This window comes from Netta rufina (assembly GCF_964035555.1).
Source record: "Netta rufina genome assembly, chromosome: 9".
NCBI classification, from domain to species: domain Eukaryota; kingdom Metazoa; phylum Chordata; class Aves; order Anseriformes; family Anatidae; genus Netta; species Netta rufina.
The window spans coordinates 22,547,208-22,569,935 of NC_140132.1; the positions used below are offsets into that span (position 1 = coordinate 22,547,208).

General features: G+C 49.4%; 1 protein-coding gene across 5 annotated transcripts in view; it reads left to right on the top strand.

Moving 5' to 3' along the window:
- Nucleotides 1-9,509: 9,509 nt before the first annotated feature.
- MECOM (MDS1 and EVI1 complex locus) overlaps nt 9,510-22,728 on the top strand; it is a 46,264-nt gene continuing 33,045 nt past the window's right edge. For 3 of the 5 annotated variants that reach the window (XM_084292174.1, XM_084292172.1, XM_084292175.1), the window contains exons 1-3: nt 9,533-9,633; nt 18,603-18,705; nt 20,646-20,862. In XM_084292174.1, coding sequence (XP_084148300.1) covers nt 18,657-18,705; nt 20,646-20,862 — 266 coding nt within the window. In that variant the 5' untranslated portion in view covers nt 9,533-9,633; nt 18,603-18,656. Of the gene's footprint in view, nt 9,634-18,602; nt 18,706-20,645; nt 20,863-22,728 lie in introns of all 5 variants that reach the window. The other 2 variants (XM_084292176.1, XM_084292173.1) reach the window with 1 other exon arrangement.

Here is a 22,728-nt window from a genome sequence, read left to right on the forward strand (position 1 = left end):
GCCCAACATCTTAAGCTTAAATAAGTTATATGGAAAAATGGTTATAAAGCGGCCTCCGTCCTCATTTAAATTCTGCAGGTCATTTTGCATCTGCAGGACTCAGTTTATGGATTGATATGCATCTTATATATTGTATCTTGGGAATGTTTTCTCTATGAATCTCACACAAAATCTGCAGCATGACTTGTATAAAAAAAGCCACAGGAAAAAAATGCCTGGAGCTGTACCACTCACCTCCCTCCTCCTTCACATGCACACATGCCTAACTTCTTTATTTTCCCCTTTGTTTTATCAGTATGGTGCTAAATTACCAAGTTTGAAATTTCTTCAGCAAATAAGGGATGCATGCCAGCACACAAGTGCCCTGAGGGATCTAAGTCTTAGGGGAAAAAGCCCTTAATTTCCAAGTTTATAGGTAGCAGCACTTTCCTGAAATTGGAAAATGTTCAACTCATTTATGAAAGAAATCTGCCACAAGGATATGCTGATGTTCATAGCTATTTCATTAATAACCCATTGTGATCAACACACATTTTTCTGGTTAGCAGAACAGGTTTATTTTGACACCTGTATCAAATACATCCAGCCACCCTCTCCCCCAGAGATTTTCCTGGCAAGCAAAATATCCTCGCTGCTCGTTACTGCACTCCTCAAGCAGGCAGGCAGAGGGATGCTGTGGCATGCTCTCCCTGCACCTTTGCAAGATCCCCAGCGAAATACTGTCTTCTTCACACCCCCTGCTTAGCAGGAGGAGAATTAGTGTTCCTAGGGGTTTGTTTGGGGTGGAGGGGTGGTGGGTTTTGATGGATGTGGGGGTCTTCGTAGAATCATAGAAAATCCTGAGCTGGAAGGGACCCATAAGGATCATCAAGTCCAGCTCTTGGCACCACACAGGTCTACACAGGTCTTTGGTGGACATGCTGGATTTTGGTGGATGTGGTGGGTTTTGGTGGACATGATGGGTTTTAATGGACGGGGTGGGTTTTGGTGGACATGGTAGGATTTGGTGGATGTGGTGGGTTGTGGTGGGCATGCTGGGTTTTGATGGACAAATTGGGTTTTGATGAACATGTTGGGTTTCGGTGAATGTGATGTGTCTCGTTGGACGTGTTGGGCTTTGGTGGACATGTTGGCATTTTTGCTGCTCCTCTGCTGCTCCAACCAAGATCTTTTGTGCAAACCAGGTAGCTCTCAAGCCTTTTTGAAACGAGTGCGTGACTAATTTATGTGCAGAAGCACTTGAGCTGCGCACCGAGCCCGGCAGCCACGCACCACCCGGCTGGTTAAGCATTTACTGGTCATGCGTTCACTCGGGACCCTGATTTCTGCCCCGGGGCAGGGGCACACACGTAGTCCTACCGATGCTGGGGACCCGGGCTGCCGAGCGGGCACCCCGACCCCGAGAGCTCTGTGGCCCTGTCATGGGGAGCCTGCGGGATAAGGATCAACCTTGTGAGCACGTCCCTGGGCCAAATAACTTCACATTCCTGAGTTGCAGTCCTCGGACTTATCTACAAGCGTGACTCGAATTGCTGTCGGGATTTCAGCCTATTTATAGTTTTGTAACGAGGCTGTGACAAAGGGTTGTCCGGCTCCTACCCGCAGGCAAATAACACGGGGTACTATGGGCAGGGCAGCAGGATTTCGGACCTCAGGGGGCTCCTCTCCCCTTGCTGCAGGAGGAGGATAAATTGTGGCTGCTGGAGCCCTTGCAGGAAGGGACGGTGTGCCGCTTTCCTCTGCCTTTCCCAGGGATGACGAGTTAATTCAGCCGGAACGACGCTTGTTCATCGAGTTTTGTGGTTTATCTGAAAATCGAAATCTGGTAATTTCCAACGCCAGCCGACGTAATGCCCCTTTAGTTCAGGTTTTGGACAACTCCAGTCGATTATCACAGTGGGTTTAACGTGAGACGTAGGCGGGATGAAGCTGTGTGGAGACCTTGCGGGCAGGTTTTCCTGGCGGTGTGCGTGTGTGCGAGGCCCGTCCCGCTTCCTTCGAGTTCGTGCTAGAACCATCCACACGTGCACGCTTAAAGCAGCAAATGCAAACCTGAAAATTTTAAAATGAGTGTTTGACTTTTTATTGGGTGATAAATTGCTTCTTACTCTTATAAAGTCCGCAGGTGTTTATGTCCACTCTTGTACGCCTAGTTAAAACTTTGGCTACAATAGGAATGCTTTGAAAATAGCCAGTGGTTCCTCAAATTGATTATTAAAATAGAATTACCTGCCATGCATCACATTAATCTTTGTAGTGTTAAGTTCTGCCCATTAACCCTCCCGATCCCTTTCATCCTGGCGTTTCCCCGGGCTGTTCGGTTCTTTCCCAATTTCCAACCCTTTGCTCTGGGATCGAGCAGGGCCCCGCGCTTGCCACGTGCACCAACCCCAGCCAGCGCTGAGCCGGGCCCTGGTGGGCTCCAGGCCTGCAGAGGTCTTTCAGTGCAGGCCCTGGGATTTTGGGGCGAATGAAAAGTCCTGAAAATTAAACATTTGGAGGGAGTGAAGAGTTAACGGATCCCTGTTGAATTCTTATGCACCTAGATACAAAGGAAGCCTGCAAGATCCTTGCTTGGCTTTCCACCTCCTGGGTATGGTGCCTTCTGGGGAGGCTCCTCGGCCACCTTTGGGGTCATGAGGGCATTTCCTAGAGTTCTGCTATATTTAGAGCAGCTTCTGCCAAAACGTTGTGTTTCTGGGCAGAGAAGGAGCAGCCAAATGTGACGGGAACCTCTGGCCACCCCACGTCCACCTGCCCGCAGGGTCCTACTGCTTGGCCCGAGGAGGAGCAAACCGGGGGAAGCAGCAGTAGGTACACACTCGGTGTGGGTTTGTTCAGCTGTGGTGCACCAAGTATGAGTGGCAGCATGCTAAAAAAAAACAAAAACAAAAACACATACATATCAGACTATTTTTCCATCATGGCATCACTGGTAGAGTTTCCCTGATCCTCCAGAATTTTGGCTTTCTTTCAAAATAGGAAAAGTTAAAGCACAGTAAAACCCCCAGCTCCTTGGACAGGAGGCCAGCATCCACGTTAATCAGCTGGTGCATTGAATCGTCCTGTGTCCAGTAAGTGTTAAAATGAGCAAGATATCAGGGGTGTTTTAGGCGACTTTTGGCTCAGGACACGCACGTGCCAAAGCCGGCTGGCTCGGCTGGGCATTTAGTAACCGGGAGCATGAGAAGGGTCTGAGCTCGGAGGCTTCCAGACTCTTCTGTAATGGAAGTAATGAACGTTACAACTGGGAACAGCCACAGTCCTCAGCATCCCGTGCCAGAGCACGCGCCTTGGCAGGGGAACTGCTGGGAAGGCTTGGAAAAGGGAAACTGGGAGTGCTCTGCCCTTGGGGTGCCCATTGCAGGGCCGGGGAAGGAGTGGGCGTGCAGAGGGAGGGTGGGCGAGCAGCAGCACATCCCCAGCACCTCGTCGTGGGCTGCCAGGGGCTGGGGTTGTTGGCAGCAAGGCTTTGCAACATCACTTGGCCAAGGGATTGCTGCAGTTTCCACAAAGTTTCCAAACCTTCCTCGAGTAGCAAATTGACGCACCCTCCGCTCAGGCAGCTGCACACCCATCATTGACCCATCTTTATGTCTTACTGATGGAGAAGGTAAATCCTCCTTCTCTTAGGTAACCACAGTAGCAGGGATCCTGCAACTTTTTTGGCCACCCACATATCCACCACTTTCTATATTTTATTTTATATTGGACTATGTTTTGTTAATTTTTTTTTCCGCAGAAGTAATTAGTATTTTTAAAGGGGTTGTTGCTCCATGCACACTCCCCATATCCAACCAGCCCCTCGCTGCCCAGCACTGGGGACCCCCAAAAGGGGACCCACTGCTGGGGGGAGTCCCCAAAGCCCCCAAGCACTGCACACCATGCTTGGGGAGCCCCAGGAAAGGGGTGCCAGGGGCGGCAGAGCTCCCCCACGTCCCGCCACCGGCCGGGGTGGGGGGAACCCACCCTCCAGCAGCGCCGGCAAAGCCAGCCTGACCCGAGCAAATGAAAATAATCAGAAGTAATTAGAAGCGTGCTGGACTGCTCCTCGGAGATCTGTGCGAGAGAATAAACATGCCGGAGCCCTCCGAGCCACTGCAAGGCCCATGTCGGAGCTGTTAGGTGCCCTGACCTTGTCCACATAAAGCCGTGATTTATGAAGTGCAGGGCACAGCAGCAGGGCTTCTGTCTTCTCCAGAAGAACCAAATTACCGAGGTGGAGATTAACATGCTTTCAGTTGGGCCCATTTCCAGACCAAGGGAAATTTTTTATTTACATTTTTTTTTTTTTACCTTTAATTTCCTCCTCCTCTCCCTCGCTCCAGAGCTGCCTCTGGCCGGGAGGGACGAGCGGGAGGGCAGGGGGCCGGGGAGGGTGGCAAAACCCCGGCTGCCACCGCCACCGCCGCGAGGGCTGCGCCAGCAGCAGCTCCTCGTCCTGAGACAGGCAGCCGTGCCGGTGGTTTGCTCGATTTGATTTATTTATTATCATTTTTTAAGTCAGTATCTGCAGCGCAGGGCAGGGGGGGGATTTGCATGCAGGACTTGTGCCTCTTTCCCTGCTCGGCGCTGCTTTCCTGGGTCTGTCCTGGGGCGTCTGGTCCGTCGGAGGGCTGCTGTTTGCCGTGTTTGTTTTATTTTCCTGCTCCTTGCCCCCCTCCCTAGGATTTGAAGCGCTTCACCACGGCGTTAGCCAGGATGCTCAGTGTTGTGTTTAGTCACCTTGAGGAACATAACATTAAACCCCACTTACAGATGCGGTTACCAAGCGGCTCGCTCTATAAACGCCCGGCTAACATCGAGCCGAACGTGAGCACCGACGGCCCTCTAAAAAATCACCAGCGGCTCGTCTGCTTTTCCCCCATTGTCCCCGGCAGTGTTTGTCCACAGGAAGCCCATTAAAAGCGGACAGTGCAGTTATTTCATCTGGCTTCGGCTGAGCTGCTTGGCCGTGCTTTAATGATGTGCTGGAATGCGCGATGCCCATAGGGTCTCCATTATGAGAACTTTTACTTCTGGGACGACCATGAAGTTAAAGGCTTAAAAGAGGCATCAGTTTACAGCCTGGTGGGAATTACTAGCAGACTCGAGCACTAACTCCTTACTGCCTCCACTAATATAGCGACTTATTTTAAATAAACAATCGCAAAAGGGACCCTGTGGAAATATCGGGGCCTCTCGAAGCGCCTACCGAGCCGTCCACGGGGAGGGCGGAGAGGCTGCAGATGTGTTTCAAAGGCTCTGGCTGGAAAGAAGGAAAACACGCGGGGGTGCGCGGGGCATCTGCTGGGGGGGGGCACCTTCATCCTCCTCCTCCTCCTCCTCCTCCTTCTCCTCTTCCTTCTCTGCTCCAGCCAAGCCCCCGCGAGCGGCGCGCGGACCCAAAATGGGGTTTTTCACCCCAAAACGGAGAACGGCACGGGGGGGAGGGCTGCGAGCCGCCCGCCCCCGGCCGGTTCTCGATCCCGCTGCCGGTCCCTGCCCCGCTGCCGGTGCGGGGGCTCCGTGTCCCGGCCCCGGGCACCACCTGGCGGCCGCAGGCGGGGCGGCGGCGGCGGAGCCCCGGTGCTGAGCGGCCCCGCTGCCGGTACCGGAGGCCCTTTTGTTTATCCAGCGGCGTTTCCTCCTTTTGTGGTAAAGCCGGGGGCATGGAAGGGGGGGCTCCGGCTCCTCTCCGGGGCCTCCGGCTCGGGCTATATGGGCTCGAGCAATCAGTTTCCCAGATTACTTGTATTTAATACACAATGCATCATAAAACAAATCCCTCATCCTGACAGGAAGAAAATAGAACAGCTCATAGCTCGAGCCGGTCCAATTTATGGCTAAATTAAAAAAAAAAAAAAAAAAAAAAAAAAAAAGAAAAGAGAAAGGGAGAGAGGGAGGAGAAAAGCCGGGCAGCTCCGGCAGCGGGCGGCCAGGAGCGGGGGGCGCGCCCCGGGTCCCCCGGTGCTGTGCGGTGCCAGCCCCCGGCCGGGTCCCCGTGCTGCCCGGTGGCTGTGGGGATGTGAGCGGGGCTCCTTCCCCTGCTCTGCCCCCTCCCCGCCTCGAACAATGGCCATTATCTGAAATAACAGTTCAATGTCACAGATAACAGGCCGCTGAGACGAATTAATCATCATCTCCTGGCAGCCGGCTTCTCGCCCTCCTCCTGCCCTCCCTGCCCGGCCCCCTCTCCGGGAAAGAAAAATCGACTTTTGGTCGGAGAAATGTATTTGGGGAGGAAAAAAAAAAAAAAAAAGTGGGTGGCACTTCGAGATCGCGCAATAAATGTACGGTTCTGGGTTTTTTATATTTTTGCTGCCCTCGTCCCCAAAAGGCGCCCGTGCCCGGGGGCTGCCGTGCGCAGCCCGGACGGGGCCGGGGCCGGGGGGGGTTTGGAGAGGGTCGGGGCCGCCTGGTGGGGAGGTGGGAGCGGGGCCGGTGCGGCTCCCAGCCCGGGATTCGTTACCGGCTGGGTGAAGGGGAGCTGGGTTGGGAAGGGGAGGCAAGCGGGGAATAAGCCGGGAAGCGAAAAGAAAAGAAAAAACAAAAAAAAAAGAAAAAAAAAAAAAAAGAAAGGAAAAGGAAAAAGAAAAAAGGAAGAATAAAAAAGAGGGAAAAAAAAGAGAGAAAAAAAGAATAAAAGTGGAAAAAGAGGAAAAAGAGGAAAAATAAAAGAGGAAAAAAAAAGAGAGGGAAAAAAGTGGGAAAATAGGAAAAATAAAAGAGGAACTAAAGAGAGAAAAAAAGAAAAAGAGAGGGAAAAAGAGGAAGAGGAGAAAAGAGGGAAAAAAAAAAAAGAGGCAGAAAAAAAAGAGGCAACATAAGAAGAGAGGAAAAAAAAAAAAAGAGGGAAAATAAGATGAAAAAAAAAAAAAGAGGGAAAAAAAAAAAAAAAGAGCCGTGTTTCCCGAAGCCTCCCGTGGCAGTGCCGGCGATGTCGGCAGGAGCGGGGCTGCGCTGGCCGGGAGAAGCCGTCGGGGGAGCGCGGCCCCGCTGCCGGCCTCGCCCCCGGGGCGCAGCGACCCCGACGGCGGCCGGGGGCGGCGCAGGGCCGGCGGGGGGGCCCCGAGGTACGGCGGAGCCCCGGCGATTTGGGGATTTGGGGAGGGGGGGCGGCTCCCGGGGAGCCCCCGCCGAGGGGCCGGGCGGCCGCGACCCGGCGGTGACCCGGGGGGGCTGCGGCTTGGAGCGCCGCCGTCCGGGGAAAGGGGGACGGGAGGGGACCGGGCACGGGGGGGGGACACACGCAGGGGGTGGTGGCCGCGGGGACGGGTGGGGGGGGGACACCGGGGCTGCCCCGCCGTAAGGGGCCGCCGGGGGAGCGGCGGGACCCGACGGGGTGGGCGGGGAGGGCGCTGCCCCGGGGGTGGGGAGGGGAAGAAGCGCCGCGGGCAGGCGGCGGGGGGGGGGAGGGAAGGGGAGAGCCGCCCGCCCCCCCGCCCGCCCACACTTTTCTGCCATCCCCGGCGGAGAAGTGAAAGAAGTTTGTTTGGTTGGGCGCTGCGCGGCGGCGGCGGGTTTGTTTGCTTTTTTTCCCTTTTTTTTTTTTTTTTTTTTTTTTTTTTGGGATTTTTGCTCCCTCTCGAAGAGGGCCGTGTGGTGGTGTTTTTTTTTTTTCCCCCTTTCTTTTTTTTCTTTTTTTCCTCTCCCCCCCCACTCCCCCCCCCCCCCCAACTCCTTTCTGCCGCTAACTTTCTTCGCACACACACACACTAAGGCAGCCGATAAGACCAGGAGGGGCCGAAAGGGGAAGGTGATGGCGAGCCGGCAGAAACCCGCCGAGCCCAGCCGCCGCTGACCCCTCCGGGGCCGGCAGCCCCCCCCCCAACACCCGGCCCCCCCTACCGGCACCCCAAGCCCCCCCCCATTGCCCTTTCCCCCCCCCAAATGCTGGAGCCTGCCCCCGCCGGGACCCCGACGGCCGCGTTTGACGCCGAGATGTTGCCTCCAGCCGCCTGAAGGATATTTTGCCCTCCCCCCCCCGGGCCCCCCCCCTTGCCCCCGCAGGCTCCCGGCGACACAAGGTAAGAGCAGCGAGCGCGGCGCCGCCGCTCCCCCCCCCCCCCCCCTTCCACCCCCTCCTTTCAGCCTTGCCCCGTCGGTGCCCCCCGGGCAGAGCCCCCCCGGGACATGGAGGGGGGGGGGGGGGGCGAGGGGCGACCCCCCTAAAAAAATAAATGAAAAAAAAAATAATCCAGGGGGGCATTGCAGGGGTGATGGGGAAGGGAAAATCCTCGCCATCCCCCAAAAAAATAATAGTAAAAAAGCGCAGGGCCCTTGTTGGGGGGGGGGGGGGGAACCCGCGGGGATGCGGCGTTACCGAAAGCTCGGGTTTTGGGGCCGGTTCTTTAGTTTTTATTATTATGAGGATGATTATTTATTTCTACTCTTATTTTTGTTGGCGTTGCGCTGGGTTTGGGTGGCTTTCGCCTTGCTGGAGGGAGGCGGGGGGGGGGGGGGAGGGAGGCAGCGGAGGTGGGAGCCCTGCCTGGCTGGGGCAAGCGGCGGGCGGCCCGACGGGCGGACACACGGACAGACAGCTGGGCGGACAGACAGCCGGACAGAAGGGGCCCGATCCTGCCACCCGCGGGGGCGGCGGGGCCGGGCCGGGGGCGGTGACAGCACCTGGGCAAAAAGCTCCCGGTCCCGGGGCGCATCCCCGGGGCTCTCCGCTGGGGCAGCGGCCTCCGGTTCCCCGTCCTCGCTGTGAGCCGGGGCCGGCACCTTTGGGATGTGGGTTATAGGGTGTGGGATATAGGCTATGGGATATAGGATGTGGGATATGGGGTGTGGGGCAGGCCCCCAGCAGGCAGCATCACGCCGCGATGTGTCCCGGCTGGGCAGGGAGCATCCTCGGGAGCTTGCGGCGAGCGTTTGGTGCCTGCACGATTGGAAGCGGTTCTCGCCGCCGCCACGCTTTGCCTTGTTTTCCCTTTTATTTTCGGGGATTTCGGCGTGGGGAGCTGTGGTGGTTGCTGCAGGAGGGGCAGGGGTGCGAGGGGGAGGCCAGCTGAAGGGTTCCCTGCCCAGCACGGGTCGGGGCGCAGCAGCACAGCCGGGCAGAGCCGGGGGGAGCTGCAAGCGGCGGAAACTCGGAAGCAAAAGCAGCAACCTCAGATGAAGCCACCACCGCCTCTTTTAGTAATTTCTGCGATATTCCCTGACGGATCGTGTGTCATTAAAATCGTAATTTTAACCCTAAATAATCACCGAGGAGTGCCAGGAAAATCAGACGGCTCTTACATTAACAGTGTTTCTTAGCAATAATTAGACAACACCTCGGTTACATGTAGACATTTGTCAAGCCATTTTCCAGTACATTTGTTGTCCTTGCATTAATTTCTGTGTATTCTGACCATTAAAAAAAAAAAATTCCTCACCAGAGGAGCACATTTCTGTATAACTTGCCTAGATTATTATCCATTTGTTTATCTGAAAACCTGTGATTTATCTTTTGATTAGTATGCCCGGACAGCAACAGAAAGATTTACTCTTTCGTATTCTTCCTTTTAGATCTTGGATGAGTTTTGCAATGTGAAGTTCTGCATAGATGCCAGTCAACCAGATGTAGGAAACTGGCTCAAATATATCAAGTTTGCTGGATGCTACAATCAGCACAACCTTGTTGCATGTCAGATAAGTGATCAGGTATGTGGCGTTCACTTTCTGGACTTATTTTTTAAGGAACTTTAAGGTGTCACTGGAAAAAAATAACAGCAATTCACAACAGATTTTGGCCTGTTTGCTGTTATGGCAGAAGATAAGGCACAAATGTGAAATGCAGAATAGAGTAATTTTGATTATGGGCTGCAGACAATACGAATTTTCTATTTTTCCACGTTGCTATTCAATTCATAAACAATCTCTCTCTCCCTCTCTCTTTTTCTTCTTTTTTCTAATCTTGTACCTGATAAAAATTGGGACTGCTTTCTTAGGAAGACAAAGCCAGTGTTTGCTGATTTTAAATTAGCAGCATTTTCTGTTCCAGTCCAACAGTGTTGCTAAATTAAGCCATTGTGTTAAGGAGAAACTTCAGTGTGAAGTTAATGGAAAGAGTGGAGGGGAAGATGCAAAACTGATAATCCTACCAATACAATATCGTCGCCTGCACAGGGCTTGGGATTTGAATGCACACGTGCATAATATTATTATGCCTTCTCGAACACTTTGCTCAAACTCATCATACTTCTGTGCTGAACCGGGATCTTTAATGGTTTTCTTTTTCTTTTCATTTATTGCGCTTAAATCCACTCTTTGTTAGGCTGAAACGTTATTTATCCTTGTTGTGTGGCAGAGGAAGGACTGGGATAGGGGGGAGGAAGGACGCAGTGAGGCATTTTGTTTTCAATTATGCTGATGAGTTATTAGGTGTTTCTTAAATCAAGGTTTGCTTTAGTCTGCAGATAATGTGTGTTGTTATGAAATATTTTAGTGGGTGAAGTTAGGTTAGGAAAGCTACGCTCCTTTAAACTAAAATATCTAAAGCAGCAAAGCAACAACCGATGGTGTGTTCTTGTTTCAAATTTAAACTTTGGTACCTGCGACGTAGCATTTGGTTCCTTTAATCAGTGTTTCATTTTTCACCACTTAATTAACTGCATCAGGTGAATGTTAAAGATTATCTTTAGCTGATTTAATTGCTTTGACAGTATTGAAAGAAGAATCACAACCAGACACAAAGCTTCAATTAAAAATCATTCTTTCCAATCAAATTCCTTACGTAAAGGAAATGAATGTGAGACAGTCTGCTGGTTCCAGCAGCACCACCGCATTATGCGTTTAGCTCCTACGAGACAGTTGATTTAAGCCGGTTTACATGAACTTTTTCAGGAACTATGACAGAGGATTTTTTTAATTTTCAACTTTTAAAATTCACCCCCGAACACATGTAGCACAGAATGAGCCAGCCAACCGAGATATCATTTTATTTTTGTATATATATATAGCAGCTGGTTTAGCTAAAGAAGCCATAAAGATTATTAGTAAATGAAAAATACATTTTGCAAGTTGAAATATGTTTTACGCTGGAAAACGATAAATTCTCTCAACGCAGAGCATTTATGGAACAGTGATACGAAAAGGAAACTAGAGCCTAATTGAAACAGCAAATCCAAATATTTTATGTTTAATAAGAGTTGGCATAAATAGGTAAGGTTAGAAATGGAATCACGTGAATTGGTAGGAGCGACTTACTGCGTTTGCGTCGGCATTGGTGCTCTGCTGATAACTGAAAATACACGCCAGGCTGTAACATCGGCATCTGCCGCTGAGACGCAGACACGCACAGGCGTTTTGACGTTTTTGGAATGAAAGTTATGGCGCTTGTAACTTTCTCTTTTTTAGTGTTTACATTTCTGAGATTTGGTAATGGTGGCTGTACTGCTGCCAATAATTTCTTTCATTCACTGGAGACTTGTTATTTATTTTGCACGGTATCGTGCTGTTCATAATTCCATATTTTTATGGCTTATTGTTGCCGAGATTTGAAAATTAAAAATTGGTCGTCTTTCAAGTAGCGCATTGTGAACTGCGCGCTGTCAGCAAGAGATTGTTGTTCATTTGGCCCTCTGGAAACGCTGCAAATTTACCCACAAAATTGTACACATACTCCAGCGTTTTATGACCAGAGCCTAAAAAGTTAATGCTAAAAATGTGCTCTCCATTCTTAAAGCGAAAAAGCTTTTCTAACAGCTCCTCCTTCTGCTTTCTTCTGGCACGAGCTCACGAGAGGTAATATAAAATAGAATAGGGAGGCAAACTGGGGAATGGACGTTACATGGCCAAACGTGTCCATGTGCAAGGAGTGACAAATGCAAGTCAGGGCTGAGCGTGCATGCGTGTGCGCGCGCTGTGTCAGTCTGCCCCTATAGATCCTAGACAGAAAAAAAAAAATAAGAAAAAGAAAAAAAGCATGGGAAAGGCAGAAGACGTGCACGGGTGCTTGCAGGTAGCTGGAGTGCGGAGGCGATGCAGCCCCGCAGGAGTGCGGGGTGCGGGCTGAGCTGGGGGTGCACCCCTCATCCCAGGGGGACCCTCGGCACCCCTCGAGGCACAGGGAGCATCCCTGCCTTGGGAGCCCTCTTTCGCTCCTGAGGCACGGACACTTGATCAGCAGTAATTGTTCACCTCTAATTGCTTCAATTCATCTGTAAAATTTCACAAGCAAACATTGTGCCGTACCTGAAAAGGTAAAAGATCCTGCCAGCACTCTGAGCCTTGCGCTGGCCACAAGTTTATGCTACTAAATTCAGGCTTGACTGACAGACAGGTATGATTCCCAGACTGCTTGAGGCAGGGTTTAGGTGAAGCTCAGACCGACGTGTAATCTAGTCGCTCTGCTAAGCTGTACCTTCTGCATTTAACAAAAAGAGGGAAAGAAAAACATTTTTTGTTGTTTTCTCTATTAGACTTTTTTTCAGAGACATACCACCCCACCCCCCGATTCATGTTTGAGGTTAGGTTTCATCACTTAGGATCAACTTTACAAAAGGCCTGGGCTCTTTCATATAACTGTATAAATGAGCTTTGCTGAGATGAACAGCTCGATAATGGTGGGATGCAGTCAAAACATGCACGCTGGATGCAACTCGTATTTCATTTGATTGGAGGTGGAGTAGGGTTTAAAAGCTGCATTTTTTTTTTTTTTATTTCAAACAAAGTTGATCTAGGATTTCTCTTTGCTGTCTTCCTATTATCTCCTGTCATGCCCAATCTAACCTGACCGTATGTAATTCAAGATGTATATGAATAATAAAATTCCACAAACAGCACACTCTCATTTTTTCCTTTTCCCTAAAGAGACCTTAGTGTGTGCAGAGCTGCAAAGAGTCTTGTCACTATTATTTCCCTGGAATGTGTTTTTTCAGCTCAAAGTCAGGATTCAATAGCAGTTTCTGCTAACTTGGACGACTCCCCTCTGTTATCTATCATTAAATATCTATTAGTTCAACTTTTTAATGACTTCAGAACGATTAGCACTGGTAGGCTTTCTTGCCGAGCTGTCATCCCAGCAAAAGCATTATTTTTAGATATATATGTTAATGAAAGTGTGGTTGCAAATACAGCAGTAACTATAGCAATGGTGTGTCAGGGACTGTCACACGTTCCAAGCACATTTTCAAGCTGGGACTGCAGTCACCTCCAAGCTATAATTTTTTTTCTTCTTTTTCTTTTTCTCTTTTTCTTTTTCTTTTCTTTCTTTTTTTTTTTTCTGTTTTATTTTTCTTTTTTTTTCTTTATTTTTTTTTCTTTTAGAAATGTAGTAGGTTAGTTGGTTGCAGTTTAAATCAGAGCTCCTGAAGTTGTTTCTATCTTGCTTGTTGCTTGCAAACGTCTGACACTGACATAGCCACATAGTGCTGTAAAAGTGCTCTTAGGTTCCAGGTCTCCTGGAAGATTCCCTTTGTTTTACCTATGGAAAACTGCAAGTGACTCAAGATCGACTTGTGGAGGCTGTGGTTTGTTGTGTGTGATGAAATAGGGTTTTTTTGGTGTTTTTGTGTGTGTGCGCGTTTCCCCCCCTACTCAAGTATATGCCACTGAAATGGGAGAAAAAGCAGTAGAGTAACACGCTTAACAATGTGTGCAATGTCAGAGATATAAACCGAGGCGAGTGAACCTACTGCTGTAGGTTGCACCAGATCTGATCACATCTTACAAGTTTTACAAACTTTTGTAATCTGCAGACACAGCTTCATGTTTCAGGTTTTACTGCCTGCGCCCCCCTGCCACGGCTTGCGGCTCGCAGGCAGAAAAACACCGAGACTTCTCCAGCAGCCCCAGACATAGAGCCACCTGCAAAAGTTGTGTATTTAAGGAATAGTTTTGAGGCTTTGTTGTCAGAGAGTGAAATTAAGGTTTTGGCTGTTATGGGTCAGAAGGGCATGTGCACACTGAGCTCACGCGGGGCCCTATTCCGCCGTGATTCCTCCTACGAATTATTAGTTTATTAAGAAAATAGAGCTTAATCCAGCTCCCACTGAAAACCTGTCTCCAGTGGAGCAGTGTTGTGTCAGCACAGGGCTGGTGGAATAAGGAGCTCGTCAGCTGTGTTTTTCCATTTGAGGTGATTTGGGGTGATGCTGGGCCTGAAACTCCTGCCCAGCCTTCTGTGTGCGCCTGTGCTATCTGCAGCCCGACACTCTGCCAGCGCTGCTGCTCACAGCATCGGCCTGTCCTGACGTGACCTGCGAGGAATTGTTCGGCACCAAAAATGGCAGCTAATTGTCGCCACTTCTGCGGGGCGATAAGCTTTTTATTGATGTTTAATAAAAGCAGTTGGGCACGCCGTCAGTGAGCAAGAACGCCGTTTTGTGATGAGAGCTGTCAAGTCCCACTTGCGTGGGGGGGTCCGGAGGATTACGGATGTCTGCAGAGACAGTGGGGCTGCCACTCACCGAGTGCTTGTTGGGGCTCGTGAATGAAAGCGGGACGTGGGAGGGCAGCGGCGCCGTGCCCTCTCTGCAGATCTGTGTGCAGGTGGCCATCAGCAGGACGAGTGGGACTGTGACGGCATCCGCAGGAGCTCGGCTAGACATGGCAGTTCCTAACCTGGACCCTGGGCTAATATTCACCAGAAAACTACGGTGGAGGAAGACATGAGCATCACCGGAGAGGCAGCAGCAGCTCGGGGGATGCAGAGCAAGGGTGTCTGTGCAGGGACAGCCTGGAGACAGAAAGATGGGGACTGCTGATGCCATTTCACGTGGAATCCTCGCTGTGGCATCTCCTGCTCGAGCTGCCCAGGACACTCCAGGAAGCCAGGAAGAGCTGGACCCACGGTGTCACCTGCGGTGCTCCTGTCCCTGTCCCCACAGTGCAGGCCCCGGCTGAGGTCTGCCTGCTGAAGTGTTCCTCAGGCCTAGCTTGGGGACGACTCCTCACCCCAGCCCACGAAAAAACTCCTTTTCCTTTCAATTTATCACTTGCCTGAGCATGGCCAGAGGAGCCAGGCTCAGGTTTCACAGCGCAGCCCTCCAGCCGCAGCAGTTGGGAGCCAGAACTGAACGTTCGCCGTTCGGACCTTTCCCCTCAGCTTTCCACCATCGTTTTCGGAGCTGGTTCTCCGCTCATCTTCCCACTTGCACGTGACGTGTGTACACTGCAGCTCGCATGCGGGGCCCGAAATGCCACGTTTTTCCCCCAAAGCGGTGTGGCTGTTGGTGACGGCAGGCCAGCAGCAGCGGTGGTGAACGCTGGGCCCCGACGAAGCGGCCTGGGCCCCGCCGGGGAGCTTCAAAGCGCGCGGCCCCGGGCCCAGCTCACGGGGAGCGCATTTTCGCTATTATTTCAATTATTACAACTTCCTGAATAGGTGGAAGGTCATTCATAATTCACGCCTCTGTCATCTTTACACATGCCAAACGCAGTCTATTAAGCATAAATAAAATTTCAAGTGCCTGACCAGGAAAAGTAAACTGGGATTCATAACAATGAGGCCTTATTCATCCATTTAAAAGTAAATTGTGTGTGTTCCTTTTCTCCCCTCCCCTTTCCCTTTATGGCTGGCAGTTTGGGAGCTTTTATTTCTGCTCGGTAGCACGCGCAGGGGCAGGCACGGAGGGCGGACGCGCGAGGCCGCCCCCGGCCGCTCCCCACATCAGACCCCCTGAACTCTGAAAGTGCTTCCAGATCTGGATCCGATTTTGCTCTTCCTATATAAACTGCAGTCACACACCACTGATCCCAGGGCATGTGAAAAGCGCATCTGGACTTTGCTTTTTTCTTTTCTTTTCATTTTTTTTGGTCATTTCTCTACCGTGCAGCAGCTCTTTGTGCACTTCATGGGGTGGGCTGGTGCTTTCCTAGATAAGGGAATTTCTGGGGTTTTATGTGGAAAGAATGGGGAAAAAAAAAAGTCTTCCACGTGAAGTAGAAAGGACATTTATTGAAATCAGATTAAATTTACCTGCATGATCATTTTATTTTAAAGTTCAGTTTGTTTTATTTCAGATCCTCAGTGGAAAGCAATTTGGTATATAAAATATTAGTGCAGGTGTGGGATTTTTTTTATACAGAGCCTAATTTTTTATTTTTTTTTTTTAATAATTAAAGGTGGTATTTTAACAATAAGAATGTCAAAATGCCAAATCTGGAAATCGGACACGTGAATCTTTTTTTTGTAGGGCTTTAGTTGTGAGACACCAAATAAAACACAGCACTCATCTTAATCCAGGGAGTTTTTCCAGTTAGTCCTCTGTATCTTCTCCCTGCTGGGGTACAGAGGGGCTGGACAGGCAGTTCCTGGTGGATAGCTTCATCATCTCTGATATTCAGTATTTTTGAGCACCTACACTAACAGGCTGGACAATTGGCTACAGAGTTTGCACCTTGTTAAGGATTTGTCCCACATCTGCAGCGAGGATCCTGCATCATACTGGGACTTGCAGCAGTATGGGATGCAGCACAGCACAGTGCTCCGCAAACAAGCCCCTCTTTATGTGCCTGTCAGTCCACGTGTCCTTACTCTGCAGCCAGAGGTGAAAAGGTCTATCAAAGTGTCTTTGATGGGACAGCATGAACAGAGGAGGAAGAATAGCAGGGAAAGCTGCACTGTGGTTTCTCTTCATACCTTCGTGCAGATGCACCATCGACCTTGGACCTTGGAAAAACAAGTGTTGCTTAAAGCAGATGTTTGCTGGATGCAGTGTTGACATCAGCAAGGAGCTGCAGGGCTGCAGTGTAAGCACCACCTACGTCCTCTTCTGCGTGACCCTGAAGAACATTCACTAGACACCAGTGGCATTATTTTTATTCAAGATTTGCTGGCAGGGTTTTGAATGTGCTGATTCGGTTTTGCATCCATGTAAATTAGTGAAAAACAAGATGAATGTGAATGTATTAAGAAACAAGAGGAGTGCCCTGAGTCTGACCTGTTTTGTGCAAACATGGCACTACTGACCTCAGGACGAGCCTGCAGTGGCCCGGCAGTGCCTGGAGATGCTGCTGCTGTCGGTGATGGCCAGGGAGGGTGTTGTAGGCTCGCAGTGCTGAGGGCTGCTGTACCATGTTTTGGAGGCTAGTGTACTTTTGGAAAGGAAGCAAAAAAGTCGAACCTGACAAGACAAGAGGTGTTTTGCATTGCTGAAAGAAGCCCATTGTTTTCTAAGGGGAAACAGAATTGGAGAATGAACCGTGCAGCTTTTATACATTTATCTGACTGACAGGCAAAAAATAGAGAGCCCGAGCAAGCCCCTCTGACACTGGGGGCAGGACAGTGTGGAACAGGAGGGGATTTTTGCCACAAGAAGGAGGCTGTGATGCAGTTTTGTTGTGCCCTACCTGGGCCATCAGGAGGGGGACATCGGGTTGTGGGACATCGGGTGGTGGGACATCAGGTGGTGGGACACCGGGCAGTGGGACATGCTGGCTCTAGCTGCCGCTGCTCTGCCGGCCTCTGCCAGAGCAGCTTTGGGGACAAGGCAAAGAAAAGAAAACGATTCAGAGGAAACGTGTCTTATTTAGTTATTTTTATGTGTTTAGCACGTTTCTGTGGGCAAAGGCCGCTTGGAGAGAGATAAACCATTAGGCTATACGGCCACCTCCTGGAGGACGTGGGTATCTGCTCGGCGCCGGGGCCACCCGTTGGGTGCTGTGCGTGAGAGGAATACCCACACAGCCCTCCCTGGGCACCCAGCCTGAGGCCAACACACCTGCTGGGCGTTAAACAGCAGAGTGGATTTTGTGCCTCCCTCTCACGGCACCAGAATGAGTACTGAGAGTTATTTTTTTTTGCGAATGAAACCTTTAAAAATACATTAGATGGAGAAAGCGCAAAGGCATCATTTGTATAGGGGAGGAAGCCTAGCTGTCATGTGTTTTTGTTTAACAAGGCCTGAGGAAGTTACTAATATTTATTTGAGCTGTTTCGTGGAGCTTTTTTAGTGTTCTTCACGTTTCCTGCTGAGACAGAGAGCAGCCAGATGCATTTGGGGAATTTTGTTTGGGCAGAGCCTGGCAGCGAGCACACGACAGGGGCTCGCCCCGGCTTCATGGTACCACCGGGTGCATGGCCCCTGCTCCTCCACCAGGCTAGAGCCCGATGTCACCTGGATGAGGGGACCAGGTGCCATGAGCTGACGTGCCAACAAGCTGCTGTGGGCACACCTTCATCCTGGCCTATGCGTGCCTTTGGTTCCTGTTTGGAGCTGAGGAGTAAAAGGGTCTGCTGGGTTGTGCAGGCTTCTTCCCTCGTGGCTCTCAGGACTGCTCAGGTGCTTGAAGCAGGTGGGCTCAGATGCCTTGTGTTCATCATCAGCATCTCCTCAGGTGTGATTCAGTAACTTTCCACAGTTCTTTCCCCTTCTCCAAGGGGAGAAACAGGTTACATCTTCCCTGCGCCAGTCATTCAGGGATGTATTTTATGGTTACCTTGTACATAGATCTGGTGTAATAAAGTACATGAATTGCTGGTGGTGTTTGTAGTCATCAGGCAGCTCGTTTTGCAGCAGAAGCTGTTGAAAGCAACCTCTCCTTTATCTTCATAGAGCCCAAAGCACAAGGGCTGTGGGGCTGGCAGGAGTCTCCCTGCCAAAGCCCAGCCTGGCACCACAGCAGGACTGCAGGACTCACCTCCCCTCCGCCTTTGTGGCATTCACCTGGCTTTCTCTTTTTTTCAGATATTCTACAGAGTTGTAGCAGACATTGAACCTGGAGAGGAGCTGCTACTGTTCATGAAGAGTGAAGATTATTCACATGAAACAATGGCGCCGGACATTCACGGTTAGTCACTTCTTACCTGAGATATCCAAAAAATTAGTGAGATTTCTCATCTGTTGCAATACTTACAAAATCCAGAATAGTTTGCCTGTAGGGAAGAGAGCTGGACTATGGTTGTATTTGTCTATCTTCCGCCCTTCAGTTTTTCTGAAAGCTGTTCAGTGAATAAACTGCTCCAATACAAACATAACTCCTTCAGTGCCTCTGAGGTATGGCTGTGCTCTCAAAAGCAGTGCCAGCAGTGGCATTGAAGGGTTTCTGTTTACTTTCTTTATCACACCTGGTACAAATAGCTTCCAAAAAAATTGAGTGGTGCATTCCGTACCTGCCAGTCTTCTAAACTTTACTTTGCAGAGTCGATTTTTCTCAGTGTTGCATCCCTGCAACTCTTTCAGGTCTTACCTTCGTGTACGCAAACTTTTCCTGGCAGAAGCAGAGGTCTGCAGAGGTAATCAAGGGCATCATTAAGGCTTCAGAAAAGAAACTTAATTAGTTTTTGGGTACTGCAGAAAAAGGAAGAGAGTCCATATCATTATCTCTGGACTCTGCTAGTTGCTGGTCCTTTAGGACTAAGATGTATGGACCCTGATAATGAGTGTGTTGTATTTTTTTGTCAGTTTGCCAAACAACTGCTCTTTTGAAAAGAGAAAATCTCAGGTTGTTAATGTTGCTGTCACTTTTGAGAACACAGCCATCCTTCCTCCTCGTGCTCATTCATTATTCATCCAACACACAGGCCCTGGATGTAAAACTCCTGAGCTCCTGCTGATGCTGTGCAGATTGGGATGCCTCAGAATTTGTCCCCACTTCCAAATGCTCCTCCTGCCCTGCAGGAGGAGTGGGATAGGAAGGCACAGCGGGCTGTAGGATATCAGCTGGATGCTCATTAGGTTGCAGTTTATGCCAATGTGGCCATTTTACGAATTCTGAGGGATTTGGGGACTGCATATAGGGGTCTTCCAGGGCAGGGCATGGGTGTCAAGGGCTATGCTTTCTTATACCTGCCTGTACATTTGCAGCAGTATCTTCTGCTCTCTGAATAAGAGTTTGGGGATTATTCATTTATTGTAATTTGGTGTGGGTTTTCTTTTTTTTTTTTTTTTTTTTTTTTTTTTTTGGTGGTGGCTTTAGTTGCTAAAGTTGTCACCCTTTTTAAGCATACTGTTTTCCATGCCTATTCCATCTGGTTACATCTCAGATCAGCCTGTATCAAACTCATGAGAGGAGTTCTCTGCAGTCACACACAAATATGTGTCCCACAGGACTAATTTAGGAACAGATTGGACAAAAGTATTGCTAGGGGAAAGCAGTCCTAGTGGTGATTTCTCTGGTGCAATTCAGTCCTCAAGTAGGCACCAATTATATCCATTTGAGATTTCAGCCAGACTCCTTGGCACCTGTGCATTTGTATCTGCAGGGCAGATAACCCTGGAACCAGAACAGGGCATGTGGCTACTCACATGGGCCATCAGTGGAAAATCCAACAAAAGAAAAAAATAAAAAACACACACACACAACATAGGATTCTCTTCTTCACATCTGCATTCTGGAATTTTCATCTCACTCTGGCTCACCTTGAACAGGGTTGAGTGTTGGAGGAGAACTCTAATGGAAGTGAAGAGACTTCTAAAAGTCTCTATGAACACCCTTTGGGCTATTTGAAATGCTGGTGTTTGTGTCAGGCTCCTTCAAACAGATAGGCAGAGACTGACAGCCTCCACTATGTATCCACCTTAGATCCCATGTATCCCTTTTTAAGATATTTTTAAGCACCCTGACTTTTGTACCAAACCAATTTTAGGAATCCCTATTGGTTGTCACCCAGGCAGGTAGCATTGCACTGCCATGTATATTTTAGAATTAAAGTGGTATTAGAAAGTATTACAAAGCATCATTGTTTCTTTAGTGTTCTTCGCAGTCTCACCAACCATTTTGTCTTCCAGAGGAGCGCCAGTATCGCTGCGAGGACTGCGACCAGCTCTTTGAGTCCAAGGCAGAGCTTGTAGACCACCAGAAGTTCCCCTGCAGCACACCTCACTCCGCGTTCTCCATGGTGGAGGAGGACTTCCAGAAAAAGCTTGAGAATGAGAACGACCTTCAGGATGTGCATGAAATCCAGGAGTGTAAAGAGTGCGATCAAGTCTTCCCAGATTTGCAAAGGTAGGAATGAATGCTTAAAATGTGGTTTAATAAGGCAAATTATGCAATGGCTTCAGTCAGATCATGCAGGGCATGAGCCAGGGCAGAATCTTACACCTTTTGATGAATAAAAATTCACTGCTTGTTGGTGTTTTAGAGCATGAAAATTGATGGAGTCTCAATAAATGAGAAATTCAATTTTTAATAGGGACCTTAATTTAAGAACTGGATCTTCTGATAATCAGAACTTTAGATGGCATGAGTTGGGCTGGTGGCAGTAAAATCAGAAGAGTGATTATAGTTCAGATGAAGTGAGTTCTCCTTCCCATTTTTGGGTAGAAGTTACTATGGGCATATGTCCTTGAAATATGCATAGGTAAGAATGTAAATACAAAGTAGAACTTCATATGCTGAAGTTAATTTAAGTGTTCATGTCACTGTATTTTTTGGTGGCTACTTAACACGATGTATTGCAGTGCAGCAAATTTTGCAAATTACTGAAAGGTATTGAGAGGGCACGGGAGCTTCTGCAGTACATCCCTCACAAATCCACACCTTAATGCTCTCACTTTGAGGATGCAGGAGGGTTCTAGCAGTTGTGCTGAGGTATCTCAGCAGGCAGATGCTGGGTCAGATCCTCTGCTGTGATGAGACAGAAGAATATGTCGCATGAAGACAATTGATAGCAGCAGCAGATGTGGGCCAGTATCTTTTGCTTTCAGGCAGGGTCTGTGCAGCAGAATCCATGCTCCTACAGCTTCTTCTTTCCTGTTTGCACTGCGTGGGTACAACTTAGGTAATTGTATTAATTATGCACTTTTAGGGACAATAGTGCATTTATTTGCATTGCTTAAAAATCACATGCCAAATATGGACTTGCCCACTAATAGAGTACTTTGCAAGTTCATGTTTTTTTGTAGAAATCCTTACTAATCCATGGCTCAGGATCTCTTGGTGTCTGCTGAGGTGGGATGCTAGCATGGATTTGTGCATGCACAGGGTTTGTCCCTTGGGCCATCTCGTTCTGGATGTGCCAGGTGCTGATTGTGCAAGGTGGAGCCCCCTTCCCCAAACCCCAGGCTCCTGCTGGCCGAGCAGAGGCTGCTCGCTGTTGTGCAGGCGGTCTGTGATCAGCACGTCATGCAACTTGACCGTTACACCTCCTCAAAAGTAACGACACCAAAACGAGAACACGATGTGCCAAACGTTGCTCCCATAGGTCAGCCACACCGAGTGTGAAGTTGTGCATGCGCAGTGCCTTGCTCGCTGCCTGCTGCTGGGCAGTTTCCAGCTCCACATGTCTAATTTTCAGTCCGAGTGATTGATGCAGAAGGGCTGATGTCAGTAGAGAAGTTGAAAGGGCTGCAGCAGGGTGGGTGCGGCACTAGTTGGGGCTGACATTTCTCTACATCGTGAGTTATTTGGTGTTAAAGCTCTTTTCTGCCCATGAACCAGAGGACAATATCTAACATATGGGAATCATTGAGCAAATGTAAATTTAGCTTAAAATATTAAATATTGAAGAGAAAGGGCAGAAAACAAAGAACGAATCATCATAAATAGATGGGCAGCACTGTGAGAAAGAGTGAAAAATGAGAGAGAATGCAGTCATTCTCCGAACTCTTGAATTATTGAGAGGCTAATACACCACAAAGACAGTTCACAGCAAAAAAAAAGTACAGAAGCATGCTATATACAGATTATATAAAACAAAAGGCCCGAATGAGCCATGCTGGAGGGTGTGCATAATTAAATTGAGAAGAAGCTGAGTGTGAAGATTGAGGTCTGGACATTCGTGTGGGGGCCAGGAGTGCTCTGGTGCTGATGGTGGGTTGTGTACTCACATCAGGTGTTTGGGAGAGCGGGGACAAGGGTCTCTCTAGGTCT